This window comes from Oncorhynchus mykiss, chromosome 1, assembly GCF_057628025.1.
Source record: "Oncorhynchus mykiss isolate SJ-2025 chromosome 1, ASM5762802v1, whole genome shotgun sequence".
Taxonomy (NCBI): domain Eukaryota; kingdom Metazoa; phylum Chordata; class Actinopteri; order Salmoniformes; family Salmonidae; genus Oncorhynchus; species Oncorhynchus mykiss.
The window spans coordinates 20206434-20218681 of NC_143022.1; the positions used below are offsets into that span (position 1 = coordinate 20206434).

The following is a 12248-nucleotide window of genomic DNA, read 5'->3' on the forward strand; positions in this document are numbered from 1 at the left end:
CCCGTATGGGCTCAGGAGAGACGAAGGTTGAAAGTCATGCGTCCTCCGAAACACAACCCAACCAAGCCGCACTGCTTCTTAACACAGCGCGCATCCAATCCGGAAGCCAGCTGCACCAATGTGTCGGAGGAAACACCGTACACCTAGCGACCTGGTCAGTGCGCACTGCGCCCGGCCCGCCACAGGAGTCGCTAGTGCGCAATGAGACAAGGATATCCCTACCGGCCAAACCCTCCCTAACCCGGACGGCGTTAGGCCAATTGTGCGTCGCCCCATGGACCTTCTGGTCGCGGCCGGCTGCGACAGAGCCTGTGCTCAAACCCAGAGTCTCTGCTGGCATCTGCGATGCAGTGCCTTAGACCACTGCGCCACGCGGGAGGCTGTTTTATGGTGCTTTTGACAGTGATGAGGGGTGGTCGTTTGCGGTACACAATCGGAGGATATGGAGCCATTTATTATGTTCAACATAGAGCTACTTCCGGTGCTTGGCCTGCCTTTCATTAGTTTAGTTGGAATAGGGTCCGCTATGCAGCTTGAGGGTTTAGATGCTATAACTATTTTTGTGAATGTGTCCAATAGATACAGGATTAAAAACTTGAGTTTCTCCATTGATTCTAGGTCCTGAAAGTTCTGTGCAGACTCAAGACAACTGAGATTTGAGGGAATACGCAGATTGAAAAAGGAGTCTGTAATTTGCTTTCTGTTGATCAAGAAGTTCTCTTGATTCCCCCTGCATAATCTTGCAAACTGCTTTCTAACTGTCTCAAAGATGTTTCCCTATCTCCTGATCAGCATTTTCACCTGACAGAGACGAGTATCTCAGCAGAAAAATCTACCCAGTCAGAATATTTAATAATCCTGTTCTGTATGTGTGTCCTCTGCCAGCCGCTATGAGGAGGACATGTACTGGAGGAGGAGGGAGGAGGAGCAGTTGTACTGGGGGGAGCAGAGGCACATGATGCCCCCCCCTCCACTCATGAGCCGGCCCGGCATGCCAGTTCCCCCCCTACTGGTGAGAATCAATGATTCAATCAATCATTTACATGAACTTGATCAATAGAGAAAAAAACTGGTGTTTTAGCTTTTCTGTTTGTTTCCAGAAGTGGCTAGTTTTAAGAGGGCACCTGGTTTCATTGAGCTCTTCTCTTTTCCCCTTAGCAGCCTGTGCGTCGGCCGGACTCCCCAGACGACCGCCACATCATGGCCAAACACTCCACCATCTACCCTGTGGAGGAGGAGCTGCAGGCGGTGCAGAGGATCGTCTCCCACACTGAGAGAGCCCTCAAACTGGTGTCTGTCTCCCTGCTGGAGAAAGAGCCTCCGTCGGCTGCTCCGTCGGCTGCTCCGTCGGCTGCTCCGTCGGCTGCTCCGTCGGCTGCTCCTTCGGCTGCTACAGAGGCTGATGCTGGAGAGAAAGGGTAAGAGCTGTATGGGTCTGTACTAGTGCACTACATCATTCACACCATGTTCTATACAACACATTTATACTTGAAAGTTCTGTGACGCTGATCCCTCGTGGTGTGGGCCATGGGCATGTAGCCTGATCTGTAGCTTTTTCTTTACTCATTCCTGCTGGTCCTCTGATCCCTGGTGTATAGACCGGACAACCAGGCGGCCCGTATGCTGAAGGGGGTGATGAGGGTGGGCATCCTGGCCAAGGGCCTGCTGCTCCATGGGGATAGGAACGTGGAGCTCATTCTGCTGGCTGCCAAGAAGCCCACCCTCTCTCTGCTGAAGGACATTGCTGAGCAGCTGCCCAAAGAAATGGCGGTAAGACCACAGACAGCTTTCCTTTAGTGGAATCACTGTCTTTTGGGATCCACTGTCTATGTGTTGGAGGTGGGATTTTCTACATACAGTTGGATTACACACCAGAAATATTAATCACATCAATCATTATAAGCAGCCCCCCCCCCCCCTCATATTTGTTAGGCAAAGTGTCACAACAGAGGAAATCTGATCATTTTAAATACGAACCACAACGCTTGACTTCATGTCGTGAGGTTGTCATCAGGGCTAAAGTGAAAGAAATCGGCACCAACACTGAAGGAGGAACTAATTGGAAGATCACACTGTATCATTAATTATTAAAGGAGAGTGGATACAGATGGACATCAAGGCTATTCAAAACGAAACAGTTAAGGAGAGGACCTATACCAAACAGATTTGGCTTAAAGTAATTGTTTTCATTCAAATACTTTGGCTGCGCTTGATTGAGCTATGAGCTTGTCTGGCACAATGGAAACAATGAAATGGTAAAACAAATCAAATACAAGTGCAAATTCTGCACATCTGGCACTCCAAGCAGGTTTAATTAAATGTTCAAAGCATTTGAAAGAAAACAAATACTTGTTGAGCCCAGGTGTAGATTAAACCTGTGGTGTGTGTTGCATTTCCTTCCTCCCTCCTGAAGTTCTGCTACAATAAGTGTTTCATTAGTAGTGCATTTGACTGATCTTTAGTGCCACTGCCTGGTTATGACACCTGAACCCTACAGAGAGAGTGGGGCTATAGTTAAAATTTACTCCCCTAAGGTTACATAAAGCCATTGATTAAAAACAACATTTGTGCACGTGTATTGACAACCACCGTCTAAAAAAAAAAATTATAATTCTGCATTTGTCCACTAGCACAAGGTTATCTAAATTGGCCTTTTTAAAAGCTAAATGCAGCTATTAAGAAATTATTTGAATATCTGGGGCCAAATACATTAATCCAGTGCCCTATCAAACTAATCTCCCCTGCCCCCCAGTCCATAAAGATAACCCCCTCCTCTGTAGTGAGTAATCCAGTGTCCTTTTAACCGGCAGCCATTTTCTGAAGATCAGTATGAGGTGAAGGCTCACCCTGAGGAAGCCAACATCGTGATTTTTTCGAGCAAGGAGCCAAAAATGCAGGTCACCATCTCTCTAACCTCGCCACTGATGAGGGAGGACCCTGCCCCTGACAAGGAGGAAAAGGCAGGAGACAAAGCGGCTGAGAAAGGTTAGAGAAGCCAAGCTTTCAGTCCAATAAATGCACTGTGTGTCCCCCAAACCTCAAGCTGAACAAAAAAAAACTAAAATGGGACTTTTAACCAAGCACATAATGACTATTTCATCCAAATGTGGTAGATATCATAGAATAATACTTTTGTTTCTCCCATCCCGGACACCGATGATATGAAGTGAATTGACTCACCATTTTGTTTCTGTCTCTTGTTTTAATTTATCCATTATTTGTAGTACCAGTAGTCGAGTTGTTTTTCACTTTGTCTGATATGGAAATCTAAAGCCGGGCTCTCCGACCTTTCTATGCCATTAAGGTTTTTGTGTATGTTTCTCTAAACATGCCCAGATATGCCCCATGACTGAGCTGAGTACTGAGCTGAGTACTGAGCTATGTGAAGATGATGCCCAGGGTTAAGGGTGCATTTAACACTTTTCTGAAATTAAATAATGACTTTATTTTGTTACCATTGATCGCCATGTCTATTTCTGTCATGTAATTGGTTAATAGTTGCTAAGGGATTTCACAAGGTCCCATGACCTTCCCACACTTCCATCTCTCATGCCTGCTAACTGAAACGGCATTATCAAAGTATTGGTTGACACGGTGTTGGAGTGTAATTCTATCCCCACACAATGGTCTCTATTAAAGTTGGGACGAGATTTATGAATTGATTAGGCTGCGATGCAGTGCAGCACACTGTTAGAACCATTGTGAGATGTAAAACACTCCCTCACCTATTTGAGCTGATTTCACCTTTTTCTATTACTGTATACACTACTTGGAAAACAAATTATATTTCCCATTGCTTAAGTTGTGTTTGGGTTTGTTGATCAGTGTGTCTGCCTGTATCAGCAGACCTAGACAACCATACAGTATGTACATGTATATCCCCCTGTACCAGAGGATCTAACGCAGGGGTGGGCAATGTTTTTTGCTGAAGGGCCACATTGGGATTACCAAATTTTGTGGAGGGACACGCAGATTCTTTTACGGACCGAATTGTTTGTCAAAAGCAATTTACGGGCCTGAAAAATGGCAGTTATTTGAAATATATACACTACCGTTCAAAAGTTTGGGTCATTTAGAAATGTCCTTGTATTTGAAAAACACTTTTTTTGATGTCCATTTAAAATAACAGCAATTTGATCAGAAATACAGTGTAGACATTGTTAATGTGGTAAATTGTAGCTGGAAATGGCTGATTTTTAAAAATGGAATATCTGTACGCCTATGTAGAGGTCCATTATCAGCAACCATCACTCCTGTGTTCCAATGGCACGTTGTATTAGCTAATCGAAGTTTATCGTTTTAAAAGGCTGATTGATCATTAGAAAACCCTTTTGCAATTATGTTAGCACAGCTGGAAACTATTGTTCTGATTTAAAGAAGCAATAAAACTGGACTTCTATAGACTAGTTGAGTATCTGGCGCATCAGCATTTGTGGGTTCGATTACAGGCTCAATGGCCAGAAACAAAGCACTTTCTTCTGAAACTCGTCAGTCTATTCTTGTTCTGAGAAATGAAGGCTATTCCATGCGAGTAATTGCCAAGAAACTGAAGATCTGGTACAACGCTGTGTACTACTCCCTTCACAGAACAGCGCAAACTGTCTCTTACCAGAATAGTAAGAGTAGGAGGCCCCGGTGCACAACTGAGCAAGAGGACAAGTATATTAGACTATCTAGTTTGAGAAACAGACGCCTCACAAGTCCTCAACTAGCAGCTTCATTAAATAGTACCCGCAAAACACCAGTCTCAACAGTGAAGAGGTGACTCTGGGATGCTGGCCTTCTAGGCAGAGATGCAAAGAAAAAGCCATATCTCAGACTGACCAATGAAAAGATTAAGATGGGCAAAAGAACACTGGACAGAGAAACTCTGCCTAGTAGGTCAGCATCCCAGAGTCGCCTCTTCACTGTTGATGTTGAGACTGGTGTTTTGCGGGTACTTTTTAATTAAGTTTTATGGTTATTTCTGATCAATTTGATGTTATTTTAATGGTCAAAAAATGTACTTTTCTTTCAAAAACAAGGACATTTCTAAGTGAAACAACTTTTGAACGGTAGTGTATGTCCGTTTATAATTTCTACTTACTTTCTATCTGGTTTTAGATGCTCGAGTGGCCTGAAGTGTTTTTTTTTTTTTTACCCCACACACACACACACACACATATTTTACTCAAACCTCCATCGGGCAGGATTGAATAGGCTCGTTGGCCAGTTCCGGCCCACGGACTGTAGTTTGTCCACCCCTGCGGTAATGTCTACCACTTTTGCCACAACAGTCTCTAGGAACATGGAAGTATGGAAAGCCCCATGGTACTGCTTACTGTAGCTTATCTTGTGAAATGACTGAGAAGTTACCATTTGGCATTCCATATGTCTACTCAGTTCAATATGTCTGTCTATGGATAAATAGTATGACATGGCAATGAATGCATTAAGAACATCAAGTCCCAAAACAGAATTCCTTGAGTTACCAACTTGAATGCATTGTAGGCACATTGTCTTACCATGGAAAAGATTTGTGGGAAGACAGTCTGACATAATCATTTTGTTGAATTATCCTGTTTGTCATCTTTTGTTAATCAACACATCCAATGCCATCACTTAAATATTTAAATATCTCTCTGTTGTTAATACTGGGCCATAACCCATAAATCTATGTGAAACAGAACTGTAGGTGGCACTGCTGGACAGTCATATGAGTGATCGATCAGTAATCAACGAGCCAGTGTGTCCTTTCTCTCCTACTCTAGGGGTGCCTGAGAAAGACCCTGCTGATGTTCTGAACCAGAACAAGTGCCTGGAATACCTAGCTGCTCTGAGACACGCCAAGTGGTTCCAGGTAAAGACAATATGTACAATGGATCACTTCAAACTAGCTGGAGTCCCGGATCGTGACGATGACAGCAATGGAGTTGGCCAAACGGCACAAACAGATCTGGGACTCAGGCTAACTACAAAGTACTCCAGGCTAGCCTTTGTGTAACACTGTACTGGTGTGTGTGTGTGTGGCATCTACAGGCTCGTGCCAATGGTCTTCAGTCCTGTGTGATCATCATTAGAGTGTTACGGGATCTTTGCCAGCGAGTGTCAACATGGGGCAAGATGTCATCCTGGGTGAGGATGTTCTGTCTCAGTGTTGAGATTTTCTAAGGAAGCTAGTTGATGATAATTGATGTTTTCGATTGTGTGAATTGTGTCTTACGTGGTGTGTGTGTGTGTGTGTGTGTGTGTCCTTTCCCTGTGTTCAGGCTATGGAGCTGCTGGTAGAGAAGGCCATCAGCAGTGCCACAGGGCCCCTCAGCCCAGGGGAAGCCATGCGTAGGGTCCTGGAATGTATCGCTACTGGCATCCTACTGCCAGGTGAAGGAGTTTTAGTATTCATTAGGCAGGGGGGGATCACCCCACATCTATTAGTTAGGCCAGGGGGGGGATCACCACATATCTATTAGTTAGGCCAGGGGGGGGATCACCACACATCTATTAGTTAAATTACAAATGTAAAAAATAGCTCTGTTTTGACCCACCTGGAGCACCTTTGTTCTCTAGTGCTTTCCACTGGTCATTCAGGGTCCATGGGGAAACTTGCAGTTTGCACTGTACAATGTGCTTTGTCAGTGGTAAACATAGCTCTGAACATGTTAGGCCAGGGGGGTTCACCCCACATCTATTAGTTAGGCCAGGGGGGTTCACCCCGCATCTATTAGTTAGGCCAGGGGGGGGAACACCCCCACATCTATTAGTTAGGCCAGGGGGGGGATCACCCCCACATCTATTAGTTAGGCCAGGGGGGTTCACCCCACGTCTATTAGTTAGGCCAGGGGGGTTCACCCCACGTCTATTAGTTAGGCCAGGGGGGGTTCACCCCACATCTATTAGTTAGGCCAGGGGGGGTTCACCCCACATCTATTAGTTAGGCCAGGGGGGGTTCACCCCCACATCTATTAGTTAGGCCAGGGGGGGGTTCACCCCCACATCTATTAGTTAGGCAGGGTGGGATCACCCCCACATCCATTAGTTAGGCCAGGGGGGTTCACCCCACATCCATTAGTTAGGCCAGGGGGGTTCACCCCCACATCTATTAGTTAGGCCAGGGGGGTTCACCCCACATCTATTAGTTAGGCCAGGGGGGTTCACCCCACATCCATTAGTTAGGCCAGGGGGGTTCACCCCCACATCTATTTGTTAGGCCAGGGGGGTTCACCCCACATCCATTAGTTAGGCCAGGGGGGTTCACCCCACATCTATTAGTTAGGCCAGGGGGGGGAAACACCCCCACATCTATTAGTTAGGCCAGGGGGGGGATCACCCCCACATCTATTAGTTAGGCCAGGGGGGATCACCCCACATCTATATGTTAGGCCAGGGGGGGTTTACCCCACATCTATTAGTTAGGCCAGGGGGTGTTTACCCCACATCTATTAGTTAGGCCAGGGGGGGGATCACCCCACATCTATTAGTTAGGCCAGGGGGGGGTTTACCCCACATCTATTAGATATGCAGGGTGGGATCACCCCCACATCTATTAGTTAGGCCAGGTTCACCCCACATATATTAGTTAGGCCAGGGGGATTCACCCCACATCTATTAGTTAGGCCAGGGGGGGTTTACCCCACATCTATTAGTTAGGCAGGGTGGGATCACCCCCACATCTATTAGTTAGGCCAGGTTCACCCCACATCTATTTGTTAGGCCGGGGGGGGGGGATCACCCCCACATCATATTGATCCCGTGTGGCTCAGTTGGTAGAGCATGGCTTGCAATGGCAGGGTTGCGGGTTTGATACATACCCCTAGGGGACCAGTACGAAAATGTATGCACTACTGGAAGTCGCTCCGGATAAGAGTGTCTGCTAAATTACAAATGTAAAAAATAGCTCTGTTTTGACCCACTTGGAGCACCTTTGTTCTCTAGTGCTTTCCACTGGTCATTCAGGGTCCATGGGGAAACTTGCAGTTTGCACTGTACAATGTGCTTTGTCAGTGGTAAACATAGCTCTGAACATGTTAGGCCAGGGGGGTTCACCCCACATCTACTAGTTAGGCCAGGGGGGTTCACCCCACGTCTATTAGTTAGGCCAGGGGGGGTTCACCCCACATCTATTAGTTAGGCCAGGGGGGGTTCACCCCACATCTATTAGTTAGGCCAGGGGGGGTTCACCCCACATCTATTAGTTAGGCCAGGGGGGTTCACCCCACATCTATTAGTTAGGCCAGGGGGGTTCACCCCACATCTATTAGTTAGGCCAGGGGGGTTCACCCCGCATCTATTAGTTAGGCCAGGGGGGAGGCACCCCCACATCTATTAGTTAGGCCAGGGGGGGGATCACCCCCACATCTATTAGTTAGGCCAGGGGGGATCACCCCACATCTATATGTTAGGCCGGGGGGGGGTTTACCCCACATCTATTAGTTATGCAGGGTGGGATCACCCCCACATCTATTAGTTAGGCCAGGGGGGTTCACCCCACATCTATTAGTTAGGCCAGGGGGATTCACCCCACATCTATTAGTTAGGCCAGGGGGGGTTTACCCCACATCCATTAGTTAGGCAGGGTGGGATCACCCCCACATCTATTAGTTAGGCCAGGTTCACCCCACATCTATTTGTTAGGCCGGGGGGGGGGAATCACCCCCACATCATATTGATCCCGTGTGGCTCAGTTGGTAGAGCATGGCTTGCAATGGCAGGGTTGCGGGTTTGATACATACCCCTAGGGGACCAGTACGAAAATGTATGCACTACTGGAAGTCGCTCCGGATAAGAGCGTCTGCTAAATTACAAATGTAAAAAATAGCTCTGTTTTGACCCACCTGGAGCACCTTTGTTCTCTAGTGCTTTCCACTGGTCATTCAGGGTCCATGGGGAAACTTGCAGTTTGCTCCGTACAATGTGCTTTGTCAGTGGTAAACATAGCTCTGAACATGAACTAAGTTGTACAAAGAGGTGGTATGTAAACAGTGAGTGGAACAATCTAAATAATGTGGCAGTAGGATGTGTGTGTGATAGATATATATTATATCTATCTCTTACTCACACACACACACACACACACACAGAGAGAGTACCAGTCAAAAGTTTGGACACCTACTCATTCCAGAGTTTTTCTTTATATTTACTATTTTCTACATTGTAGAATAATAGTGAAGACATCAAAACTATGAAATAACACATATGGAATCATGTAGTAACCAAAAAAGTGTTAAACAAATCAGTGTGTGTGTGTACTGATTTTGTGTTCCTCTTTCTTAGACGGTCCTGGGCTGCTGGACCCCTGTGAGAAACACCAAACCGATGCTCTGTGGAGCATGACCAAACAAGCCAGGGAAGACATTACTGCCAGCGCACAGGTATGCTCACTACCACACTCTCACCATGTGATTGGTATAATCAACTTTAACATTTGGTGGTCTACCATCTTAGACTGGGAAACTGTGCTGCGTACAGAAGACAATGAATATGAATTTCTGTCAAGAAATCATGGATAAGGTGTGTGTGTGTGTGTACACACACACAACCTTTAAACCCCCTATGTTTCTTTGCGACTCCTCTTTCAATCTCACTGAGATCGCTTCTAATATTGAGTTGCAACCTCTTGAGCTTTTGCCCTCAGAACAGCCTCAATTCGTCAGAGCATGGACTCTACAAGGTGTCAAATGTTCCACAGGGATTCTGGTCCATGTTAACTCCAATGCTTCCCACAGTTGTGTCAAGTTGGCTAGATGTCCTTTGGGTGGTGGACCATTCTTGATACACATGGGAAACTGTTGAGCATGAAAAAACCAACAGCGTTGCAGTTCTTGATACAAACCGGTGCGCCTGGCTGGCACCTACTAACATACTCTGTTCAAAGGCACTTACATTACTCTTGCCTATTCACCCTCTGAATGGCACACACAATTATTGTCTAAATTGTCTACAGGCTTAAAAATCTTTCTTTAACCTGTCTCCTCCCCTTAATCTACACTGATTTAACAAGTGACATCAATCAAGGGATCATAGCGTTGACCTGGATTCACTTGGTCAGTCTGTCATGGAAAGAGCAGGTGTTAAAGTTTTGTACACTCATATCCCTCTAACTTAAACCCCTAGTCATTATGCTAGCTCTAATTACACTCCATTCGTCTTTGATTTTTACCCATTGATATGTGTGACAATGGAATGTGTTTGAAGTCCACTGATCCTCGTCTCTGATTCCAGCATGCTCTGCGACTGCTGGCGTTCCGTCAGATCCACAAGGTTCTGGGGATGGACTCCCTGCCGGCGTCCAAGGCCAGCGCTCGGAACCGTAAGCGCAGAAGGGACGGGAGCGAGACAGGGGAGGGGGAGGTCAAGAAAGACAAGAAGGAGGATACAGAAGAGGTGGATGCTTGATCTCTGACAGAGCAGTGTTAGCTTGGATGGCAGTCTGGTTTTGCTTCTAATGTTGGCATGATAATGATAGAGTAAAACAAACATATCAGCACCCAGGCTATAGCAGGTTAGTCGTCTATACTGGCAGAATGTCACATCCTTTACATTTATTTTTAATTTTCAGAATCTATATGAATATAACTGACTTAGTTGTAACTTGTATGTCTCCACTAGAAGGAATGGGATAGGAAAGGTAAAGATGATTTACTCTTAAAATTGTGCTGAAAATTGGCTTTAACGTCAGACTGACTTACTGAGGTTTCTAGGAGCTAATGACTGATAGTCTGGTCCCAGATCTGTATGTGCTTCATGACAACAATCATAAGAGGAGTTTGCTAAAGCACATACTGATCTGGAACCAGGCTAAATGATTGCATCATTCCATTTCCAGAATATTTGCCCACTCAACTTCTGAAGCCCTCCCATTTACAGTACTTGTACCAACCACTGTTCCTTACATTGTTTTGTATGTACTGTAAGGACTTTTCCCCCCTGCTTTTCTTATTGAAGAGAAGATGTAATCATTTACTGTACAGGCCAGTTATATACTGAAGACTGCAGGAGTTACTAATTTAGGTACATATATTGGGTTTATTTTCATCCTGCCCACAGCTGGCAGCACCCAAATAATCATCACTTCAGAGCGCAGCTGCACAGGACCAGATCGTAATGCCCATGGTCAATTTGGTTTGACATTTGATATCGCTATGGGGTTAGTTAGGGACCTTCAGTAAATTACACAATGTACATGGGACAACATTTAAAAATATCAATAGCTCCAAATTTCAATGACTTGACATCAAACCAACTATACATTTTAGAAATGAATATACAAATATTGAAATAATTTAAAGAGAACAGGTGTGCAACATGAAGTTATTGTCTCATTTACATTGTGTAATTTATTGACAGTCCCTAACTAGCTCCACAGACAGGCAATCCAAAGTCAACCCAATTTTGCCACAGTTGCACACCAGGCGGCTGAAGCGACTTGGTGAAAGATGTTGGCTAACTTACTAGCAAGACTACTTCGAGACATGGTTAGACTGGTTCAAGTTATCTAGAAGGGTGAGTGAATGTAACTGTACTGTTTTGGCATAGTAAAAGTACAAATACTTCCCATGTTCAAACACAAGACGAGTAACCCACATCAAAGCACGCCTCCGAAACCGTTCTGTCGCATTTCCTAATGAGACTTGAAACCAAGTTCAGCCCCCCTTTAAAGACCGACATTAGTACATTAAAGTAAGTTTTTTTAAAATGTACAGTTCATTGTGCCAAAATTGCAGGCAATGACAAATAAAATGCTAAAGCTGTAAAGAGCCACTCTGAAAACAGCGCTTTGAAAAGCACTCTCTCTGTGTAGTCTAAAGATGTCTATAAATTTGTCAGACACCTGAAAAAAAAAAATCTGCATTTTTGAAGATGTGATTGATTGCACCACAAAACGCTTTTAAGGAAATCACAGGGTTATAGAATGTTTTGTTTAAGAGGAGTTGACAGATAGCTCCTATGTTGCACAGTCTGTCTAGCATGCTATGAGAATAAAGTTCTTATGAAATGAGTTATTATATGCAGCCATATTCTTTGCATTTAAAAATCTGTCTTTTGTGGAGTGTGTTTGGAGATTTCATATAATTAATTGATTGGATTTACATAGCGCTTTTACATATAGCTGAAGTTGGAAGTTTACATACACCTAAGCAAAATTCATTTAAACTCAGTTTTTCACAATTCCTGACATTTAATCCTAGTAATAATTCCCTCTTAGGATCACCACCTTATTTTAAGAATATGAAATGTCAGAATAATAGTAGAGAAAGTTATTTATTTCAGCT

The 12248-nt window shown here is 44.8% G+C and overlaps 1 protein-coding gene across 6 annotated transcripts in view; it reads left to right on the plus strand.

Moving 5' to 3' along the window:
- The window catches only part of LOC110500115 (zinc finger RNA-binding protein), a 32737-nt gene extending 20763 nt beyond the window's left edge, over positions 1–11974 (plus strand). For 2 of the 6 annotated variants that reach the window (XM_036961390.2, XM_036961486.2), the window contains exons 11-19: positions 886–1012; positions 1159–1418; positions 1599–1770; positions 2811–2985; positions 5751–5839; positions 6019–6114; positions 6249–6360; positions 9250–9347; positions 10198–11974. In XM_036961390.2, the coding sequence (XP_036817285.2) occupies positions 886–1012; positions 1159–1418; positions 1599–1770; positions 2811–2985; positions 5751–5839; positions 6019–6114; positions 6249–6360; positions 9250–9347; positions 10198–10371 (1303 nt within the window). In that variant the 3' untranslated portion in view covers positions 10372–11974. The remainder of the gene's footprint in view (positions 1–885; positions 1013–1158; positions 1419–1598; positions 1771–2810; positions 2986–5750; positions 5840–6018; positions 6115–6248; positions 6361–9249; positions 9348–10197) is intronic. The other 4 variants (XM_036961439.2, XM_036961542.2, XR_016486641.1 and 1 more) reach the window with 3 other exon arrangements.
- The last annotated feature ends 274 nt before the right edge of the window (positions 11975–12248 follow it).